Raw genomic sequence first — 23,935 nt, 5'->3', positions numbered from 1 at the left:
TGAACATTCCATTTCAACATGTGTGAAAGTGTATCTGGAGTTTGTATTTATACCCAGTGCCCTTCAACTGTGGCCCACACATCCTCTCCCAGACGGATCTTTCCAGAAACCTGGTTAACGTTATATGAGCTGCCGAGGAAAGGCTGATGAGAAAAGGCAAGAGATTGTTAGAGCGTGCTTGTCTTCAAAAAAAAAAAAAAAAAAAAAAAAAAATGCAAATGACAGTTTATGAAGAAAAGAAAGGAGTATTTGGTACCTTCAATTTGAATTCAAGTTCAGAAGAATACTTTGTTTTTTCACACTCAATAGTGATCTTTCCGCCGAGCTCCAGAGTCATCGTACCATACAGAATGCCTAGAAAAAAAAGCAGTCAAATTAGTAGAACATTCTAACCTTAAAGAAACTGAGCATGTATAGTTAATAATATCAGTACCTTTACAGTGAGCATATGGCATTGTTATCACATATTCCTCATCACGGTTTAGAAACAATAGTCTGGCCTTCCCATCCAGTATTGCTGACAGAGAGTTCCCTGGAGAGGGAAACAAATTATTTGAAATAACTATTGCCCAACTTTTATTTTTATTATTATTAAACAGTTATTTCACACACAAAAATGCTCATGCTGTAGTAACTCATATCTACCATAGAATTTGGACTTGGCCAGGATGCTACCACTGATGATGAAGCCATCCTTCTGATTGCTCACATAGAAAGCAGAGATAGGTGGGTGATGAGATACCTGTATATGGATAAAGTGTAAAATATTACAAAACCTGTTCTTCTCAAAGCTGTATCAAATGAAATAATTCATAAGAATATATTGTCACTGCTGTAGGTGATATAGGTGAAGTCTCACCTGCTCAGCTATGTAAAAGGTACAACTGTCAGTCTGAGGGTGCAGCCAACAGCAACGGAATGTTTCCCCGAGAATGGGGTTGTATGGTTTTTTCAGACCCTGGAATTATGCATGCACGCAAACACACACATGTACACTTCCGTTATGGAGTTCAAGATCAGTTACCAACGAAATATTCTCAAGCAAAAGGTCTAAAAGTGAAGATCTTACCTTAGGTTTTTTATAAAAGCCTGACAAGTACCAGCGCAGAACCTGCTTCATCCTGCAGTATGGGCTTTCCTCTGTGGCTGCCCTAAAACCAAGAAAAAAAAAATATTTAGATATTCTAAATTTTAAAATATCAGGAATATCAATTTTGTGACCAGAGAAATCATGATTACTGTCATGATCTTATTTAAATGCTGTTATGTAAAGTTATATACATAGCTAAGTACGTATAACATATCTAGCATCAAGAGGACAGAGGTATAACACACAGAGGAATAAAGACTCACTGGGACAGCAGGTTGGCGTGATAATAGTAGTCAGACAGTTTGTCCAGGAAAGAGCGTGCCTCCAGGATGAAGGTAGGCAAGACTACTTTGGACAGGTCCATGCCAGGCCTCACCTGCTTCAGCAACATCCAGATTAACCCTTTATTCTCGTCTGACACTGTCTCCACCTGAGATGCTTCACCAGCCTAAAGGAACAGCAGATCTTTACTGCTCTAGTTTTGTGGCCCACATAAACATGTCATTTTATTGTCTGGTAAGGACCCAACATGCCTCTGGTGCTACCAACACACTGTGTGTTATTATCTAAATACTGTAGAACTCCTCATAGACAACTACACAGTACAACAGTGTATGTATTTAACCTGTGTATACTCACCTCTCCCATCTCCTCATGGCCTTGTTCAACATACTGTGTTGCTTGGAGGCAGGGCATATGGTCATCTGATTGTTCCATATCGCTCTCCTCAGTCCCACCATTGTCATTGGCTGCATTATCCGAGTCTTCATGGGCCTCTCTCTCGGATTCATTCTCCATCTGGCTGTTTTCGAGCATTGAGTCATTCAGCCTAAAAGAAAAAGAAACTGCTATTCAGCCATGATTATAAATCTAATTAATTTAGTCAAACATGACTTTTTTGGCCCCTTAGCAGATGCTAAAATTTATAGAACAAGCGACCTACATTATGATTTTGTCATTAGCATAAATGCTGTGTTCTCATCTGCTTATTGCAATTACAGCCAATCTAAATTATAAGCTTTTAAAGCAGTACAGGCAAAGCAGTCATGTAGGTAAATGACCCAGTACATGAGTAATAGTAATACCACAGCTCAATAGAAACCTGCATTGCCTGCATACCCAAGAGAGCTGCAGTCATGAAGGTAAAAATGTTACGTCACACAGTCCAGATCAGCCGTTTCCTAAGCAATTACACCAATCTTCACCTTCATGAGTAATGTCAATGTCATTAGGACCAGTGATGGCATAATATAAACATAATGTCTGGAATCCCTTAGCGGTCATCTAAAGCATCTGACATAATGGCACACCCGCAAGCACACACGCACGCACACAGGCGCGCACACACGTACGCACGCACACACGTACACATGCACAACTGGAAGACAAGTGTTCCCGGTACAGGAATGTGCTTGGAATGCTGGCTGGAAAATGTAAAAACTGACTGTATTTAATGATGACATGCCTCGAATCCTTCCGTTAGCAATAACCAGTAAAGTCACAGCAGTCATCTGTAGTGTTAGCAGTGGCTCAGACAGACAATGAGAGACCGTCTCATCTCACTTTGTCCAGCACACACAGACAGACAACCACACACACACAGACACACAGACACACACACAGACACACACACAGACACACACACAGACACACACACAGACACACACACAGACAGGCACTCACAGAGTAATAAAGGAACAAAATATACAGGAATAAACCGCACTCATACACAAATAAACCGCTAATGACTTTCTCTCTAAGAAAAGGAAATCAGGCACTTTAAACATTAATCAACTTCTCCTACCTCACAGGCAAAAGCAGCTACAGTTAAAAGGGAAAAAAGTCCAATTGACTGCTATTGACACTCGAATACAAAGCTGCTTCACAGGAGCTGTTTTTCCTGCCATACAGGCTTGCTTGCTTGCTGTGTGTGTGCACGCCTGTCTTTCTCCCTGATGACGGCTCTCTTGGGGTGGTTTTGACTTCATATTCTCCTTGCCGCTTCCTGCTTTGCCGTGTCACGTGAAACACTAAGGCAAATCTGATTGGCCATGAAACATAGCATGGCTGCAAAAGTGCTAAAATGACCAACAGGCCATTTGGATAGAGGTGGTGAAAGAGGCGGGGTACAGATTTGTGCTGCCAGATGGAGAGCACCAGTGGTTTACTGCATACTGTGAGCAATAATAATACACACACAGTGGTTTTACTACATATGGGGTAGTTTCACTGACATATGCATTACTGTAAACAACGTTAATCCTAACCTGCCCCGAATAGTTCAAAAGTGTGTCTCAATAGACTTATGTCGGTCTTCTCAAAGTGAAGCACATTATCTTAAATATTCAAATGTGTGTTTTTTGCATTCAAACATGTAAATATTATGAAAATTATGGAATTGGTCTCAAACAGTGAAATTCATTCAGACGGGTGTTATGCCGGCTCTGCCTTGGATATATCAAGTGCCTGATTTAGCAACTGTTCCACTTTTCTTGTTTTATGAACAGAACTAAATCTACTTTCTTAGGAATACTACTGTATATGGAGGTATATTCTGTGACTTATGTAAGCATATAATGCCTCAGTATAGTAGATATAAAGTCAGGATTTGGGACAGAAAGCCAAAACACAGGAGCAGTGCGCAGCACACACTAGTGCTCTGACCGATTAATGTCTGAAAATGTACAGAACAGCCCAGCTAAAATATTGTAGACAAAGCTTTAAAAAACTGAGAGTATTGTGAATGCTACACTAACATAAAATAGATGATCCCAACTAAACTGAACGATGAATTGTAGGATTAAACATTTATGGCAAAATGGCAATTTTTTGACCTCAGGGAACTAAAAGATACCTCACATTAAGCAAACATGGCATCACTTCCAGACAAGCATTTCAGACGGACTTGGGAAAGTAAGGCAAATGTCAAGTAACTTCTTGGTCATGGTTTGTTAGGACACAGTTCATACCACCACTTGCAATATGACTGACAATATGATGAAGAGTATTTCACAACACACAGTGCACTCGGGGGTGTGAGATGATAAAGAAATCCATAGAAATAGAGTGAAATCTCATAAATACACTTTTCATATGTTTTCCATTTTATTTAAAATCATGTTATTACTTTATAATAATCATTTCACTGTCCAAGTTGTTTACAGTCCAACTCCTGTTCTGTAATTATAACTGACTCCTGTAGAGAAAATAGGCTTAGTAATGAAAACTTGAAAGCAACCATGATTTAGCAACTTGAGTTCTTGTTCTTACAGGAATATATCTTACTAACGTAAGTACATTTATTCAGGAACTAAGGAGGTAATAAGCAACTGGTGAATGTATTCAGTAAACAGCAGGATTTGCTCAGTGGCTGTGAAGCAGATGTAGTTGTCTGTGGGACTTCATGGAGACTGGAGACAATAGAATATAGTAGCTATCAAGTTAGACTGATAGGATTTAACAGATCTTAAGCCTCCACTAAGGATCCACTAAGAATGTTAAGCAAGTTAAGAACTTTTCTTGGACCATCACTGATCCGTAAGAGTGACGAGTGAATTGGATGTCTTGGGATGGTGTGTGTGTGTGTGTGTGTGTGTGTGTGTGTGTGTGTGTGTGTGTGTGTGTGTGTGTGTGTGTGTGTGTGTAAAAATCCACCACTCACTGTAGCAGTTCCTGTTCGCTCAGGGCAGTGGACTGCAGGAGCTGGAGAATATGGGAGGACTCAGAGGAGCTGCTCAGGTCCCCGTCCTTACAGCTCTTAGCAGTCAGCTTATACAGGCTGGAACAACTGAGTGCCAATTCCAATGCATCCATCCAGCAACGGCCTGAGTGTATGAGATAAGGTCAGGTCTAACCATAACAAATGTAGCACGTTTGTAGAAACTGTGTAGCTATGCAGGATTAGGAAACATTCTCCACTACCAGGGTTTATATAGTGATGGTTTAACAGCATGTCTAATCATCTATTTAGCCTAATATTTCACATAACATTGCCATCAATAAGAGTTTCAGTGAGGGCGGCTAAAAAGCAGTAAGTTTTATTTCTGTCAAGTCGAATAATGTCCTTGAAACAGAAAACATGAGGAAGAAATCTACAAAGGAATGAGTCTCAAAAGGGACGTTAACCTTTTCAGGGAAATAATGTGCAATTATAAATAATTTCTCTTCTGCAGATGTTTACTACAGAGTATGAGGTGATCCAATGAAGGCAGGGTGACACTTGGGCATAGATTATTTTGGGGGGGGGGGGGGGGGGATGACAAATGCAGAAGCAGGTACAAGATATATTAGCAATAAAGCACTTTTAAGAAAAAAACACTGTACTCTTAGTGGACTTTAAGCAAACTTTAATGTACTTATTATATTGTACACGTTATATTAGATATATGACTAGAGTGTATGGCCTGAAACATAGTTACATATACATGCATGTGTACTCACCATCAGACTCAGATGCTGCTCTAAAAATCAGGTAATTGCTAGGAAGAGGCTGTGTGATGGAGCCAACTGTCTCTCCTTTAGGGCCCTGGGATTAATTCATTAACTAATTAATCAACTGTATTTCAATTAGAAACACACAGAATAAACCATCAATTTTAATGAGGCATGGATAGACAATTTACTTAAAGTGGAATGCATGGCTTATTTTCATGATCACCAAGCAAGAGTGACATGCATGAGAACAGAGAGAGGGGGTTAACGAATCAGATCAACAGATCAAGACGGCCATGTCTAACCTTCATGGCCCAGATGGACTTCTCAAGCGGGTGGTAAAGTTTGAAGCAGAAGCCATCTTTCTTTGATGGCCGCTCAATCAGTTTGCAGGCATTTAGTATGATCGTTCCCACCCAGTGCTCAGAGCTTGGGGTTTTATAGATCAGGAGAACCCCAGGCTTCAGAGCACACCACAGCTTCGTCCAGCTCTTCAGTGTCCCCCGGATCTAATGGGCAAACAAAATTATCCACATAACTCTTTTTATCTAGAAAACTTATTGAAAGAAATCTGAAATGGTTATAAAGGTTTCTATACCTTTAACCAGTTAGAAATTATGACCACGCTGGGGTCCTTTAGAGCACTGAATAGTTCTTTGGCTGCCCTCTTCTTTTCCTGTCGGTAATTCTTTTTTTGAACCTTTAAAGAAATATTAAAAAAGACAATGTAATGAGTTAAATATAAATTATAGAAAGACAAAACAACCAACAAAATCACGTTTGCAACAACACCACTAGGTGGAGCCATAGATTCAGACATAGTACTCTGAAAACTAGAACTCATCTAGAGCTCAGCCATTTGTCAGGTCTGTCTAATCTTATCTGCAGGTTTATTTTCTAACCAATCAAAATGAACGGATATCTGATCTGACTGATTCGTGCTCTTACCTGCTTTACAGATAAGACTGAAGCTGAACATTGCTGCACGTTGAGCGAGGTGAGCGAGAAATAAAACCCTTGCTAGTTTGTATTTTGTAGATAACAGTAAAAATTGGAATAATTAATTCCTTATTGTTGTTTCATATTAAACTCAATTCTAACTAATCCCAAATATTTCAATTGACTTTGCCTTTAAGAAAGCCACCATAAAGTAATGAGGGGGGGAAAAAAGCCTAGAAACACATTCTACCTTTAGAGATTCCTTCCTGGCCAGCTTTTCAGTGGGTGAGGAGCTCTCCTTCTCCAAACCTATGAACATCTTTGATTCTGACTAGACAAGAGAAATAGAAGATTGAAGCAGTAGTGATGTATCAGCAACAGAGCAAGCAACCAAGAGCAATAAGATCATACACCATCTACTGTACCTCCACAGGCCACCACCGGTCCTTCCACTACCACTTACCTCTATGTTTAGACTCACCAGCTCAGTAATTATGTTAGACTGAAAAAGAGGCCATCTTTAACAACAGCATTTTCATTTCAATCTAACCTCAACTGCAGGCAGCTAAATTCAGCAGGTCTGTGCAGTCAGCTGTGGATGTCAGCTGAAGCTCAGAGAGCAAGACAAGGACAAAGACTGCCTCCACTGCCCAAAATTAGCTTCTTAGCTACAGAAAGCTTGTGCTTTACTCCTCAAACCTGTTTTTGCTCTACACTGATGCAGATGATGTTTATAAATACTGCTTTTAATCTTACAATATCTACAGTGTCTCATCTACTTTAATATGTGGGGACTTATTATGAGTCTTTATGAGTCTTTTATGAAGTGACATACGGCTAAGTACGGTGACCCATACTCAGAATTTGTTCTCTGCATTTATCCCATCCAAAGTGCACACACACAGCAGTATCTGTTGATCTACAGGAATGGATTTGCTCAAACATTTTATTTTGGTTTGCTCACCTTTTTTAGACTTACACAATGATACACTCTCTATAACCACACATCTAGCTGTTATTTCACTTTAGGCAAGTCAGCACCTTAAACATCTATCTAAATCGGATTTGCTGCAACTAACTGAGCTTTAGTTTTGTCAGTGAGGAGGCTAAACATTCACAATGACACACACAAGGACTAAATAGCCATCATTTAAATATACACCGTCCTTCTGGAACAGCAATTCAACACAACAACAAGTCAGGCTATTAAAAATTATATTAAAAAATAAAAAGCTAGTGAATGGACAGAAATATTTCAGACACATATAAACTGATGGGAAGAAGGAAGGGTGACTCACAGCACTGCTAGGAGACTGGCCTGGGCTGACCTCATCTCTCGGTAAAGTCAAGCCATTCTTCTCTGACTCACTGCCTACAGAACACGTACACACACGTACACACACACACACCCGCCTGAGCAAGCACTTCAACTTTATGCATTCAAATTGTGGATAAGGCAAAAATAAATACAAACATTTACAGAAAAATGTATAACTATAACTATATATATATATATATATATATATATATATATATATATATATATATATATATATATATATATATATACACACACACACATACATACATACATACATATACACACACACATACATATACACACAGACTAATTTTTATTTTTTTATTATTATTTCATAATAATCCCATTTTCCAAAGCAAAAATATGGATTACAGGTAACAGTCAAATCAGGTCACAGTGCTTCCACATGCAGCCTGATGGGAAATGTAGTGTTAAGTTATTTTGTTAATCCTCTACTTGTTAAACTTATATTGAGCTAAACTCCTAAAAATTTAAATTGTAAAACATGATAGCAGTGAATATTGAGATCTAATATCCATCCGTCATGCTGTGTCACCTGTCTGCCTTCTATCACATACATGAACTCACAGATGTGATCGGCTAATGTCACAGAAAGCACAGCCAATTGTGCTCGCTTGGCTCCCGATGGCAGTGCCATTGTCTGCATTTGTACGTGTGATGATTATGTTAATAAGACCAATGGACAGTAGATTACACATTGGTATGCAAAGCAAGAGTATTTCTCTTAGTGACTCACTTATTAATGCACAATGGTTCTACAAGTGCAGCAGCATCACTGAGAACATGAGTGGCGCGTACCTGGGCTGATCGGGTCCACGTCGTTGTCCCCTCCATATGACAGGTTGCGGCCAAGAGCACGTGGATCTATTTTGGGTGGCATGGTGGCTGTGGGACACAGAGAGAAACGCCGTCGGTACAGGTTCTCCTCCTTCATCCCGTCTGCCAGGCTATCAGTCTACAGAGAAATGGATTATATGTATTGAATATTATGTTTCACAAGCATAAAACACTGGGAATTCAATGCACTTAACTAGGCAATTAGCTCACCATGTATTATTACCTTATACTGGCTAGTCTACTCAGTTAGGGCTCTGGACTACAAAAGTAGAGACTAGAAAGCATACTGTAATTAACTGATAGATTTATCCTTTACCCACCCCAGATATGTGTCATTGCTACTACTGAAACCTTATGGCACAACTACAAAATTAAACATGCCAACAAAAATAAAAAGGAAGGTGACTAAAACAAACAAACAAAAAAGAGAGAACAGATTTAAAAACCATCACTCACTGGCTAATCACACTGACTGTTCCTTTTAGTAACATTTCTGTCTGATATGTATTCAGGTATATAGTAATGTTTTCTTTCCCTTACTATGATAATAATAAGGGTGTTTATATGATGCAGTATAAGAACATGGGAATCAAGTTAGTCCAAATCTCATTTCTGCAGTTGGAAGTGTGCTAAAAATAGCCCTGCCTGCTGCAGTGAGAGTCTGAGGAGGTGTGTGTGAGCCTGCAAGTCTTTCAGGTGCAGTGTTACAAAACCCCACTCTGTTTCTCTCTTGCTTTAACTGGCATTGCAGCTCTGACAGAGCGCGCGCACACACACACACACACACACACACACACACACACACACACACACACACACACACACACACACACACACACACACACACACACACACACACACACACACACACACACACACACACACACACACAAAAATAGACTGGCAGCCCACAAGGCCATCTGCAGGTCAAGAACACTGCCGGAGGAGGGTACAAGACAGACAACAGAGGTTTGATTGGCTCAACATCTGGTTGTCATTTGTTAAGATGATTACAAGGCTCTTAGTAGAAGGGCAGTGGAAAAAGAAAAAAAACACCCCAGACTAAACAAATACAGCATGCAAAAACGGCAAAACTAACAAAGCAATGTTACGTAAAAAGACGTTTGCTGGCCATGCTGCGATATTCCCTTATGTCAGCTGCTCTACATAATGTGAGCTGGGGTTGTTTGTATGTGAGTCTGTTTTATTATTAAAACCAACATACAGTAACTGTAGTTTGTACCAGTATGATATACATCAGTCAAAATTCTACTTAGAGCTAAAGTTAATATAGATGACATGCAAGTTAATATTTTCTGTGCATAAATAAGACAGATTAATATTAACCATGTTGCTTGCATGTAATCTAGTAGCACTAGCTGGCAGTCACGTGTATATCTAACCTTTCATTTCTCAGCACAGACATACTTGAGTAGTCTTTTTCCAGGACCTGGTAAATAAATGTTAGAGATATAATACAGTGCTGACAGATCAGTGGTCATCACTAGGCACTATGCCCACTACACTCGTCCTTTAGTGACCCCTTAACAGTGATATAAACCACTTGCACCAACTCCCATTACACACATCTCATGGAAAAAAAAAACAGGTTCATCCAAGCAGATGACGTTTAGTCAGTTACCATTTAACAAAGATGGTGCTGAGACCGCAATCGGGGAGATGCGCTTATCCTGATGCTAACAGCTGGCTGGGTTCTGACTGAAAGGTTGAGGAAGTCTGTTAAACGTCTCGAATTATATAACCGCTGCACATAAGTAATTAAAGAATAATTTAACCGCACTTAATGTTTAAGTGTCAGTCACCCGTTTAACTGGAGCTAGTCTTATAAATTACTTATTTCTGAGATACTAAAAAACTCCATGCCAGCATGAACAATTGATGCATTTTTTACTCCTTGTGACAGACCAAACACAGCTCTTTGCGTTGAATGCCATCATCATTCATGAAACTTGTAGGTCTGTCAACTTTTTGTTTGTTTATTTGTATCCACATAAACCACATCACCGTCAAGATTTATTTATCAAATGTGCATTCACAGACTGTGCATAAAATGCTGATAAATAGACGATACAGACAATACAGCAATGAGTATAAAGTAATAGAGAGTGCAAGACATGATGCCACATAGAATCCTGTGTTCAAGAATGTTAATATTGCAGCGTTTTTCTACAAATGCATTCAATTTGACAAATTTGACACATTCCTAATTATTAATAACGATATAGAGATATATTTGTAAAAATGTCTTCAAAAATCACTCTTGCAGCTGCATCAGTCCCTTAATTGTTCCCAAATTAAAAGCACATCGAACTGCCTCTTGGGAAAATCCACTGGAGAAATACATTTCCAATGAATCATCAAACACGAAGGTGTGACAGCACAGGGAGTGTCTACAGGAATCCAGCTTCCGGTTTGGGATATAAGCTTGACCCTGCTTACCGCCGGCATTATGAACTGCCTTAAATTTTCTCTCATTGGACCTACAGACTGATCAGCTGCTCCTGGTAATGCCATGGTGGGCAACCACACTCGAAACTCACCCGATGACCTACATGACCTGCCTTTTCTATTCTGAGCATGCACAAGACCATTTAAGTATTTGTATATGCAATATGAACTGAAGCCAAGTCACATGGAAGTCAGTCAAGCGCAGTTTAGGCGAGTTAAAGAATCAGTTACAGACAGTGACCTTAAAGTTAAATGATAAATAGAAAAGCAAGGACGTAGCTTTTTAAGTCTTTAAGCATTGTTAGAAATTAAGTGGGTCAAACTACCTAGTAATCATAGTCAAGAACCTACTATAAAAAAAATTATAAAAATATGACAACAGGAGAACTTGATTCATTCTTTTAGGAACAGAGAGATTATATCATACTTGATAAGGAACAGCTAAAGTGTATTCCAGGTCTTTTTGGAAAAGAAGAAGGAAGGAAGGAAGGAAGGAAGGAAGGAAGGAAGGAAGGGAGGGAGGGAGAAAGAAAGAAAGAAAGAAAGAAAGAAAGAAAGAAAGAAAAGGGCATTTTGTGCCTTGTAATTGATGCGTGCTACTGTCTTGACTCCCATTGGTAGTCGTTCCACATTTGCATAAAGTTAAACTTGTTTCAGCTTTGCTTCCTCACTGGACACACCCACAGCAAGTTGCTAAAGGTTGCGGTCATGTAGCATATAGGACACGAGAACACTGACCGGCCACTTTAATAGGAACACCTTTAAAACGGCTCATTTATGCAAAGAAACAGACAAAGTGTTTCAATTAATTTAATGTTCTCAGGAATCTGAGGCTACAGTGGAGGCAGATTAAAAAACAACCAAGCAATGTTTTTATCCAATCTTTAACTGTCCAGGTTTGGCATGTAGAGAAGCCATTATTGCAGTAGCTAAACATTATCTTCAGTTAATAGCAAACGTGTGTATATTCATGGGACAAAACGATGACAAATTTAAGTGTGTCTTCTTGCAGTTGTGGAAATAAATCCAAATATCATATGAAAAGTAATCTTTATAACTGTGAAAATGCTGTCTAATAAATGACATGTTGTAAAGATGCTACTCCTATGTCCCAATTTTCTACCTATCTGTACTAACTAGTGTCAGAGATCAGAATTCATGCTTGTGTAAATAGTCAGCAACCTGTAATTATCTTCCATTACATGATGAGTCAGTATGTCCCGGTACTTGCGTACTCTTTTGTGACACACTCAAATGTATATATTTGTCTTTACAAACAGAATACATACTTTTAGTACATCGTATAGGTAATTGTTTTGCAAGTGAATTGGGATGCAGCATGTCTGCAAAACCGTCTCCATCAGCTTTGTGAATTCTTTGCGCAGCTTTCGGATTCTGTCTATTAGAATATTTTCACGAGTTATGCGCTCAATTGTGCATAACAGAGACAGCGATCTCATTTCTGGAACTTGCTTTAAAGGTGCTTTTATAAGGCTGAGCTCACAGCATTCACAGCAAGCTCCTGGTGCTCAGCAGAGATATCATTGTGAGATTAAGTGGAAATAAGAGTGTGCGTTTCTTTTTGAAGACTAACCCTTATTTACCCAAGTTGCACAACCATTAAAAAGTAAACATGCCCTGCATTTGGGAAACCCGAGAAGACCAAAACAAAGCCTGGTTTAATATTCGACTACAGGAGATAGCAGTGCCCTGAAGTAGGCACCAACCAGTCACTAAAAATTCATAGCATGAACAGTCATCCTGAACAGAGATTTATCCAAATAATACATCAAAATCTCACGGTGTGCCTTTTCCTCTTAATTGTTCTCAGTAGGTTACAAACAATAGTCATGATTCACATTTAACCTTACAGGAAGAATGCACCCAGAAACATACTGAACATACTTAACACTGAAATATCAAAATGCAAAAAATTGAACAATTCTATTGTTAATTTGTAGGTTGGTGGAGTATCTTTAATATTTATTTGAGAAGACTATTGGCTATCAGTGCTGAAAGACTCACAGGAAGGCATTATAGTAGTAAAAAAACAAACAAACAAAAAAAAAAGTTAATAACCTCAGACATAATGTACAACTAATGATAACATTTTGCTGATAAAAACCAAAAGATCAAGAGCATCTTTTCTTACCATTTTCCAGCTTAATACAGCGTAGAGTATCAGAGACCTCAAACACTGGACTCAAAGTTCCAGGATGCAATGCACTGAACAAAGCTGCACTAAAGTCTGCACATTTACGGCAAAGACTTGGCTACATCATCAAGATGACGAGCACAGTGGCTTAGATGGTGGTATTAGTACGAGACCTAAATCTTTGTAACCTGATCTGTTTGGGCAGAGTGTACAGATGAAAATTTGTTTGTTGGTGTTTCATTTTAATGCCATATCAGCTCCATTTGATATTTCATGGAAAATACAGATAATTATCATTCAGTCAAATTTAGGTTATTAAAAAAACAATTATTTACAACATAAACATGCAACTCTATAAAAGATTACACAACACGTCTTTCAAAGTTTGTCTCACCATCGTATCTGTCGTATTAGAACTTCAAATAAATTGTTCTTCTGCATTCTTCCCATTCTGCTAGCCATTTGTCTATACAGATGAGGAGGAAAGAGAGCTGGACAAACTAAAGGACTGCTGCATCGCTTTATTGCTCTATTTAGGTAGAAATAAAGCAAGAATTCTCACTGGCACCACTTTTAGCACTATCGAATTTTAGCAAAGTTTCGAATTCTTAACTAAAGTGAAAATAGAACAACCTTTACACTTTTATATATATACAATAAAGAATTGTATTGCAAAATAAATCTTGGCTCCACTGAAGATCAGGTGTTATTATACAGATTAATGAGCAAGGTGTTCTGGGTGGATTTTTGCTTTAATGATTCAGGCAGGCCAGAGCAAGCGAAGACAAGACCGATTCTTATAACTGGTGACTAATGCAGACACTCAAAGTACTTTATCTCGAGTATTAAGTGCTGTGTTTGTGTGCAAGCATAAACTGAGAGCCTAGAATACAGAAACTTTTCCAACAAATAAGAAATGGTTCTCTAAAAAGGAGCGGGAAATGCTATATCAGGTCTTTTTTCTTGCTGAAACTGTAGAATGATGAATGGAAGAATGGCTCTCTCGGTATGAACCAGAAGCAGGAATTGCATCATCATCAGTGCAAGGCTACACCTGAAGAACTTTATGCTTAGAAGACTACCTTTATATTATTTTACCTTTGACCTGTACACTAAAGCAAATGGAGCACTTTTTGGGCCCTTATTCCAAAATGCAAATTCTTAAAGATCCCTGATGCCCAAGAAAGTGCAGGTGTGGATAGGTGCTGTATAGGTGCTGTAAAGAAGAATGAGTGTTCGGGAAGATTCTCAACAATTGTTTTTATATTTACTATATAGTAGTAACTTCTGCAGTGGGCATTTCAATCTGAAAAGAATGAAAAGCACCACAAGGGAAGTCCATTGTACCTTGGTTTAATATTCACATCTGTAAAGGTTCAAAATGGATATTCAGTTAACTGTCATATAGGTATTTAAATGGCTGTTTTAAAGAAATGTGGATCTAGATTTTATCCTAGAAGCAACACTCGCAAAATAAATTTCTCTGATAAAGTAGAAGGAGGAAACATTGAGAGAAACCAGAATCAACAGGGAGCACGTGCTCTCTAATGCCCCTTTTCCACCAAGGCAGTTTGAGTGCTGGTTCAGAGCCAGAGCCTAATTTAAAATCAGTTCTTTCTTTTTCAAAACCCGAAGCACCGGCTCTGAACCAGGAAAAGTGGTTCTTAAATAGCACCAAAACATTGCTGTTCTAGACTTAAGAACCACTTGCTTCAGGGGCTGGGGGCAGGGTGACTGTGACCAACAAGACAAAAGAGAACGTCGTTAGCGTCATTTTAAATCAGGATTCGCCGCGTTGGATGCCAATATAGGTTCACAAAGCCATGAGCGTTAACAGTAAAGCAACATCCTCCATTATTGATGTTGTGTTTGCCACTGCTGCGCTAACGTTGCTGTAAAACGTTGTATACGGTGACGTAAGACTTGGCCCTGTGATGGCTCTCTAGACCATGGAATGGCAAACCGGTGCTTAGAAGGCTCGCCAGTGGAACTAACCTCGAGCCAACACTCCTAACCAGCACCCGGTTCTGGTTCTTTTTCCAATTTGTATTGGATTGTTGCAGTTAAGTTTTTTTTTTGGCCAATTCATAATAGTGGAAATGCATGTTAATAAATAGTCTTATGGCTTACACAGATCATATTTACTAAACTCTTAAATGAAACTGAACATGAGCCGCATGAGAGTAGAAACATCTGTAATCTCTATGCAACAACTACAGTGATCAGATCAAAAATACTCCATGACATGGATTTATTTTCCAATGACATGTTTCCTGTTGGCATAGAGTGTAAAAAAAAAAAAAAACAGACGTGAAAGCTGGATTAAAAAATACTAATGTTTCAAATGTAAGGATTTTTAAACTGTAATATAAGCAATAAATAATAAAGACTGGGAGCAAACTTAGAAGAATGATGTGATTCCCTCTCATTCAGCTTAAACAGGCTCCCTGCAGAGCCATATTATTGCAAATTCATTTCAAGAATACAGACAATAGAGCAATTCATGATGAGATGCAAAAAATATTGTTCCACGTGCAATACATCAGAAAGAGGAACTACAAAATGCAGGTGAAGCGATGACTAAATTTAACTCGGTCTGCCCTCAAAGAATACAGAGAGGACAGGAAGGACGCCCCTTTACCCGCCCTTTAAACACAGCCAGTCCAGTCTGTGGAGTGAAAATAAAACACAGTGCCTCAGGGTTTTGATCTTTACTGCCCTTTCCCAGTGATATAACATTATATTTGTCCAGCCAACCCTCATTCAAAAATAATCAATATGCTTTGGAATCTTTTTTATCATGTGGTATTTAAAAAAAGTCAACCCCCCCAGGAAAATAAAGAAATTAATAAATAAAGAGCAATCTCTTCCTACTCAGACTGCACATGCATTACATGATATTAGATTTAAAGCATCTATCAGAAACCTTTAACATCCATTTTAAGTTTTCCTTTTAAATATCAATAATCTAGTTAGTCATTTTTTTCTTATCGCTCATTAAAAGTGCTTTGTTATCTTTTATCATACTGCGGCACATGTCAACAGATTAAGCATTGAATTGTATTCATTTCCTCAGTAAGGTGAATAAAATAATCACCTACTTATTATACACAAGACTATGTTCCTGTAAAAAGCCTCCTCCCAAAAATGGAAAGTGTCTCAGAAATAGAAGTGAAAATGTGACTGTTTCAAACATGAACTGATAAAAATGATGGAATTAAATGACATTAAACTGTGGGGAGTCAGGATGGTTGCTAAGAGTCGTACACAGTGACCAGCATACAGAGAAGCTCACGAATCCAATGCACCAACTGTAACTGCTCGGCCTTGTGGTGCAAAAGAGGCTTTTGGGTCCTGCTCCAGTTTCCACTCTGATCTATTCTCACAGTTTTGCTTCTTCCCACTTCCTCTCGGGAAGTGTGCCCGACCAACCACGCACGAGAACACACTTTCACACCTATTAATGATGCGAGAGCAAGCTCTGAATGAAATCCGAGCGGGTACAATTCTGCAAGTGGACGTGTTTGGAAATGTTCACTGCTAACGAGTCAGTCTATCACAACAGTGATACACACTCCCTTAAGATAAGATAAGATAAGAGATACCTTTATTCGTTAAGGATCATAACTCTTTAATTCAGGATATATGATCACATATCTGCTTTCTGCATACAACTGTGAAAGTTCTACCACTATATTTATATATATATATATATATACATATATATATATATATATATATATATATATATATTTATTTAGGTACAGTACATAAAGATTAAACACAGGAACACAAATAGATTTCAAAAAGGACAATGAGAGATCATCTCACTAAGTTACATATATGTGCTGGGGACAATTACAACACTTTACCACTCTAGGAAATTTGGTTGTCCATAATAGACAGTCATTCAGAGACTATAAATCATGTTTGTATAGTCAATGATTAGCAGCAACATCTGCCACTCCTTAAAACACCAGGCTATGTACACAAACCTTGCTCTGGTCAGCGAGAAACCTTGGAGAATCCACTTGTATATGGAATGACAACATATTTTCAACTAATAAATGAAATGGTGAAATGATTGTCCCCCTGATGTTTGATTTAAAAGCTTATAAAACTACAAAATACATATCGATGAAACCAGAGAAAATACAAAGAAGCACCATGCTGAGTCAAAATAATGCTTTAGGGAGAAAAACGCTAGCTGAAATGTAATGACAAGAAAGAAAAGCACTCTGCAGGCCTGCCCCTTTTATTTAGTCTATTAGCAGGGGCAAATTTCCCATTCAGCAAGCTTAACAATGAGACTAGTTTATGTCAGAGTCTTTAAAAATAAAAGCCCTCCATTTCTAAAACGGAAGCATGACAACAATTGAGTACAGCTAGCCTAAATAAGAAGTGAAGTGAAAATGGTTCATGTAAGTAATGGCACAATGAATGAGAAGGGGGGAAAAAAAAGAGTAGGCCATCATCAGCTAGCTTCTCCTTATAAGAAAAACTCATTTAAAAAAAGGTCACCTGAAATGTGTTTTATTTAAACTCCATTTTCTACCAGTTTGACATTTTTCAGTTCCTGCTAACTATGCAGCTGCTGATAGCTAACAATCAGAACCAGTCAAAGCACAAGAGAAGCATGTTATAGGATACGTATTGCTATAGGATACAGTTCTATCTGCATACTTGTGCCCACAGACCCACCAACTGGCTAGTGTTGCTGTGACTGACAGGGGAAAGAGAGTATGACATCAATCCCAGCTAGACAGTATGGCAATATTTTGTGTATAATATACAGTCCACAAAAGGCTGAACACTAAACTATTCTTGAATACAAGTAAAGAACTTAATCGAAGTTAAAACAAAACAGTAGCATCAGGAAAATAGTTTCCGAATCACCTGCAGCGGAGGCTGTTATACATGAGAGCAGCCATATGGATATCACAAGCACAGGTCAAATTTGTCAACTCTCACTAACCCCTATTTTCCATCATCCAAATTTTATGACTTTATTGTTAAGAAGGTGAATGTCACGTTTTCCATGCTTTCCTTATGATGCTTTAAATCATCTAGACATGTGGAATTAATTCTTCATTTCCAATAAATCTTAACACACTAAAAAGAATTGCTGCTTAAGAGACAGGAAGTGGTCCAGCATTTCCAGGCCAAAGGCTTTTGTTTGTATAGTATTTTATATGCAAACCATCTCTTGGGCTTGAAACATACTCACTCAGTTGAGCAGAATAAAGATTCATTCTCCAAAAGAGAAAGAAGTTGATACTGACATTTTTGATGAGTTATTTGGAAAGGGAGGAAACTGAATCTAAAACAGCAGGATCTGATTTGTGAAAATGTTTACACAAGCACAAACGCACACACACTTTATATGTATGTGAAAGGTGGGTTCAGGGATTTTTAAGTCAAAACTTATTTTTATCTTAGTTTTGTAATGTTTGCTAAAGATCTCCTCACAAAAAAAAAACAACAACCAAAGGCTCTTTAAATGGAAGGAAAGCAGATGATTTGATCTGACATCCAGTTACTCAGTACTATCCTTTTACTAACATTCAGCTAAGAAGAGAATACTAATATCCTAACAAGAGTTTGTTGAGGTATTAGATGCAGTAATGAAAAATAATAATTTTTGGGATGACCTGATGACAAGCAGGCTCACTTTTACCATCCTAAAACTGATTATTTTGCAATATTCGTGTCTAGTCTAGTGTTTTATTCCTCTTATACCAAAGCTATTTCGATTACAGTTTTTTAAATATATTAACGAATGACAAATTTTTATCAGTTTATAGTTATATATAATGTTATAAAACATCTACGAGACAAGTTAGTTCTTGTAGAAAGTATAAACAGTCTTTGACTCACAAGCCTCAATTATTTTTCCTTTCTTGAAGTGAATAACATCAAAAACACCAAAGTGGCACATGGAAACTTGAGTCTCCTCACATAAATGTTAAATAAATACCTTCTTGCAGCTTCACCATATCAAGCAGACATAATTTTTTTACCATTCATTATTAGGCGTTGAATGGAAAGTGCTGATACGATAACACATTCGCACAAGCCCATTATTATAAACCTGTGATTTGGCTCACACTGATGACACAGCTACTGTTATAGGAAATTAATCAGCACCCAATAACCAATCAGTCGCTGTGGTATGAATGTGGTGTCAATATAAAATACAATGACCCTGAGGCATGTACTTCAGCTTGGAGAACAGCACAACAGTGCTCTGTATTGATTTCACTATAAATCCTTACAAAGAAGCTTAGTGAATATTTACTTTACTGAATAGATCCTTATGATGGCATGAGGATGAAGAAGGAAAAACAATACTTGTCACTCTTTTAAGTATAAGTAGGGTGAATAAATGTTTCGTCACAAGGATAAACTTATCTACACCATTCATAAATGTGGTCATTGTTAAAGGTATAAGAACATGGGCAGCCGAGGTGAGCTGCGGTTTAGAACGGAAGAGAGCAGGATGGAACTTTTTAGAGACTATTGAGATTGTTGTCAAGAAGACATGGTGTACTATTCCTCAAAATCAGGCACAGAATGAACTAATAACACTCGTTAAAGTTTGGAGATTTGTTGGATGCTGAATTTAGTTCTCCAGCTCTGCTGCACTTAAAATCTGACCCTCCACGTCTAAGCGTGGGAAGGTATTTCATGCGCGCTCACACACACACACACACACACACACACACACACACACACACACACACACACACCCTGCCAACAGTAGAGAGGTATGCCCCCAAAGGGGGCTAGGATGGTTTGTTTACACTGTGTGTGCTCGTCGTTTCCAAGGTCAATACAACCTGGGAAGGCCCCAGAGAACTGGTACCTTTTTCCACACGGGTTAAAACTGTCTCGTCTGCCCTGCATGTGTCTAATGGATCAGCTACAGAGCGACTGTTATTTGTAGGTCTATCTTCATGTGTCTGTATGTGTGTGTGTGACTGTTAGAGGACCCTTAATACTAATGAGCAGCCTGAAGTAAAGGCTCTGCTACACAGCCATTAGACACTGAAGGCTCCTTGATTACTGCATGTAATTTCAATTGGAAGAACATTAGGGAGCTTTCTCTGCTTTCTAGAGGTGATATGGTTTTTTATCTTTATGCAGCAAATGAGCAGCAAGTGCTTAAGCTAAGGACACTGCGGTTAATCAAAGCCCTAGGGCAGCAAACACTCGGCAATACTGCTGATGATAACTATAAATAACCATGTTACTACTGTTGTCGTTTTACCCATGTGATTCTGACCCATGGAAATATGTGAAGCAATCACATAAGGCAAATATATGACAGAAAGGAAATTGACAAGAACAATTTTGAATCGACTAAGAGGAAATAATGTCATGCTTAAATTGTCAAATGTGTCAGCTACATCTAAATAATGATAGGGGTTTGAATATTCTCTAGTCTCTTACTGTAGCACAGTGTTTGTACTGCAACATTTCCAGTGAGACCAATTACATCTCTACGATTCCTAATCTCTCAGGGATTCCACGTTCATGTTCATGTTGAACACAGCAACTTCAGACCTCAGATAATACACACATAAAAGAACAGGGTGGACAAATCACTAGCATGGTAACTCAGGCAAGCAGATTTTGTATACAGGATACAAAAAAAAAAGTTTGGTCATTTGTGGACTACACATATCAGTGTGTGTGTGAGATGATTAATACGAGAATAGATTCTACTAGCCCCGCAGTTTTTGGTGTTTGGCTGTGTGGATTGGACCATTCAGCCTCAAGAGCATTAGTGAGGACAAGTACTGATGTCAGATGAGGATCCCTGGTGTTATTGATAAAGAGTTGAGTTTGGGTTTGGACCACACAAGTACTATTACTCCAACCCTGACAAACCATGTATTCATGGCCGTTGCTTTGTGCATAGGATCATTGTCAAGCTAGAAGAGGTATGGGCCTGTAAGTTCTATTGAAGGGAAAAAGTAATATGACAGCATCTTTATAGAACTAGTTTGTGTAAGGCCTACATATGGGTGTCATGGTGATGTGTTCACATACCTTTGGCCATTCTGCAAGTATAGCAAACAGTTGCCTTGTGGTTATCACTTTCACAGTAGATATAGAGAGAACAGTACAGTTCATAACCAGAATATTTCAACAAACTGACACTTTGTTAAAATGCAAACACAAAAAAAACTTTATCATCAAGTTAGGATAAGGACACTGGCTACAGTCATCCCCTCCGTGGGAAATATACATGTCCTTTTCCTTTAGTCTGCATTAACGCACTTAACTAGTTCTCTATGTTATCTACTGCTATTTAGCAAGGTTTCTGGGCACCCAGAGAATGAGACTGGGCAGCACACTGGATGAGTTACTCATTTTTGTCTCAAAACACTAAGATACTAAAATACAAAAAAGATTGCAACCTCCTTTGTATGGTTCTCATCTGAGAACAAACAAAAGAAAGAACTAAAAAAAGAAAGTTAGCAGGCCCTTCTCACCCCTCTGTAAATAGGAACTGATTCTGAGAATGCCAAACATTATGTCAGAAAGCTTTCCAAGGTCAGCTCTGTGTTTTTTTAATAGTCTATAACAGGCATGGATTACTTTCCACTCATTTACCCAAACAGGCTTCCATCACTCTTTAACCACACTAGAATTATTTAAAACATTGCTTCACACATTAAACTTGATATGCTTTCGTACTGTTTAAAGAGTTAAATTGATAAATAAATAATAAATAGATAAACAAACAAATAGATAAATAAATAAACAAACAAAAATAAATAAATATCAGGCTGCAAACCTGTAATCTCGTCAGTAAAGACTTGGAGAGTCTTGGTGACGTGGAATAGTGCACTCACTGCATTACCGCCTCAGCACACACACAGTCCTCAGACTGTACTGCACATAGAGCAGGGGGAAATTAGGGCAGGGCGTTCTCCTGCTATCACAAAGCTGCAGGAATCCACGAAGACCAGGACAAACTTTATGTGCAAGAGACACTTGCTTCTAATGTTCTTAACAATCTTGAAATGTTTATCTTTAAATATGATGAGAAATATTTTCATGCTGCGAGGCCTGTAAAAAAAAAAAAGGCAGTGGGAATCAGGTTAAATGAACCCCTTATTTACTTGGATTTTTGCCTATACAAATATTTTCCCAGGAGAATATTCTGTTTTTTGTACACATAATTACATCATGTGAAAAGACACACACATGCAGGTATACACAAACACAACCACACATACAGTACACAATGTACCCGCACACACGGTGTGACCCACTTTATCTACCTACTCAGAAATAAACTAGTGTTAACTGCACTGATGTGCTTAAAGTGAAAAAATGCACAAAATTCTCACTGTTTTCTTTCATTTCTCATGGATCATAATTTTTGTTATTTTTGGCATTCTTATTAAACAAATCCAAAAACTGAACTAAACTTTAATACTGTCCATTAAATCCAGTTTCTTGATAAAGAAGGAGCTAATGCATGAGCGTATCTAAACACACAGTTCGTTCAACTGCTTAAAAATAAGCATCTCCAGTACATTCACAAAAAACAAACAAACAAAAAAAAACGATTAAATATGAATAAATTATTGGTGATGTCATAATGATGATGATGATGATGGTTATACTTCTATTTACTATTATTATGTTTATGATTATTAATACAGCAGAGATCAGTATCAGACATCAGTATATAATAATCAGTGCTAAGCATTGTTAAAAGCTTTTTAAATTTTTAAAACTAATGATCCTCATATTCTGTAGAGAATTTGTCTCTACAAAAATTGTAAAGCATGAATCTTATTCCTGACTAATCAGTGACTGAACTTGAAGTGAATGAAGACATTGGCAGATAATGATAACTTCATGCTATATTCTTTGTTGTGAAGAAATTCTGTTTTTCTTCATTAAGGTTGATATGGTTTTTTCCCCAACCACATAATCATTTCACACGGTAAGAAACACCACATTGCTGGTATACTCAAGAGTTATAGTGCACACTACAGTTTCTGGCTTTATTCAGGCACTTAACTAACTGATGGGTATCTCTTTACTGTATAAAAATAAAAAAACAATTTTAAATCTAAAGTCTAAGGCAGACATCTTGAAGTTCCTGGTTTCAGTAGGTAGTGAAGGAGGCAGACTGCTAGTGGACTTAAATCCTTTTGAAGGCTATTGTGCAGGCATTTTATTACTCGCTTCTTCACGCCATCCATTCTCACATAGATGACACAACAACACCAGGCTGCCATCCAGCCTATATTCATCTTATCAGCATAGCAGTACACATTCTAGATTATTCTAGAGGATACTAATTTAACAATAAATAGTGGATTTAAAATGAGCACAAGCCTCAGGAATGCAATTGATTTGTTTAAATCCATCCTGGTCTAAAAATGATGCAATAGACTCTCTGCTCACAAATGCTGAAGTGTTTAATAGCTAATTGTGGAGGCCAAACCAAAAAATTAAGATGCAATTAACCGTGCTGTGTAAATCCCTAGTTTAAGCAAACAGGGTGTTACAAATTCTGCTAATCCACTGTCTATTATGATCTCTGAAAGTGTGAGGCTTCGCAGCATTAGAACTCGAGTTTCAATCTGGAAAAGGCAGAGTGGCACTATGAGCACGGATTACACCGTAGAAAAAGCGCCAG

The 23,935-nt window shown here is 38.1% G+C and overlaps 1 protein-coding gene across 2 annotated transcripts in view; it reads right to left on the bottom strand.

The window, feature by feature from the left end:
- The window catches only part of osbpl5 (oxysterol binding protein-like 5), a 31,538-nt gene that overhangs the window by 3,387 nt on the left and 4,216 nt on the right, over positions 1–23,935 (bottom strand). Inside the window, exons 1-16 of one of the 2 annotated variants that reach the window (XM_027173260.2) lie at positions 22,070–22,282; positions 8,601–8,757; positions 7,759–7,832; positions 6,711–6,791; positions 6,120–6,221; positions 5,827–6,030; positions 5,531–5,615; positions 4,752–4,914; positions 1,730–1,919; positions 1,354–1,538; positions 1,070–1,151; positions 860–958; positions 646–742; positions 434–532; positions 257–354; positions 54–143 (exon numbers count right to left, since the gene is read on the bottom strand). In XM_027173260.2, the coding sequence (XP_027029061.2) occupies positions 54–143; positions 257–354; positions 434–532; positions 646–742; positions 860–958; positions 1,070–1,151; positions 1,354–1,538; positions 1,730–1,919; positions 4,752–4,914; positions 5,531–5,615; positions 5,827–6,030; positions 6,120–6,221; positions 6,711–6,791; positions 7,759–7,832; positions 8,601–8,736 (1,785 nt within the window). In that variant the 5' untranslated portion in view covers positions 8,737–8,757; positions 22,070–22,282. Of the gene's footprint in view, positions 1–53; positions 144–256; positions 355–433; positions 533–645; positions 743–859; positions 959–1,069; positions 1,152–1,353; positions 1,539–1,729; positions 1,920–4,751; positions 4,915–5,530; positions 5,616–5,826; positions 6,031–6,119; positions 6,222–6,710; positions 6,792–7,758; positions 7,833–8,600; positions 8,758–22,069; positions 22,283–23,935 lie in introns of those variants that run through there. The other variant, XM_027173261.2, reaches the window with a different exon arrangement.

This window comes from Tachysurus fulvidraco, chromosome 10 (assembly GCF_022655615.1).
Source record: "Tachysurus fulvidraco isolate hzauxx_2018 chromosome 10, HZAU_PFXX_2.0, whole genome shotgun sequence".
Taxonomy (NCBI): Eukaryota; Metazoa; Chordata; class Actinopteri; order Siluriformes; family Bagridae; genus Tachysurus; species Tachysurus fulvidraco.
Note: the sequence above shows the minus strand (reverse complement) of the source record. Positions and strands in the feature narration are given on the sequence as shown.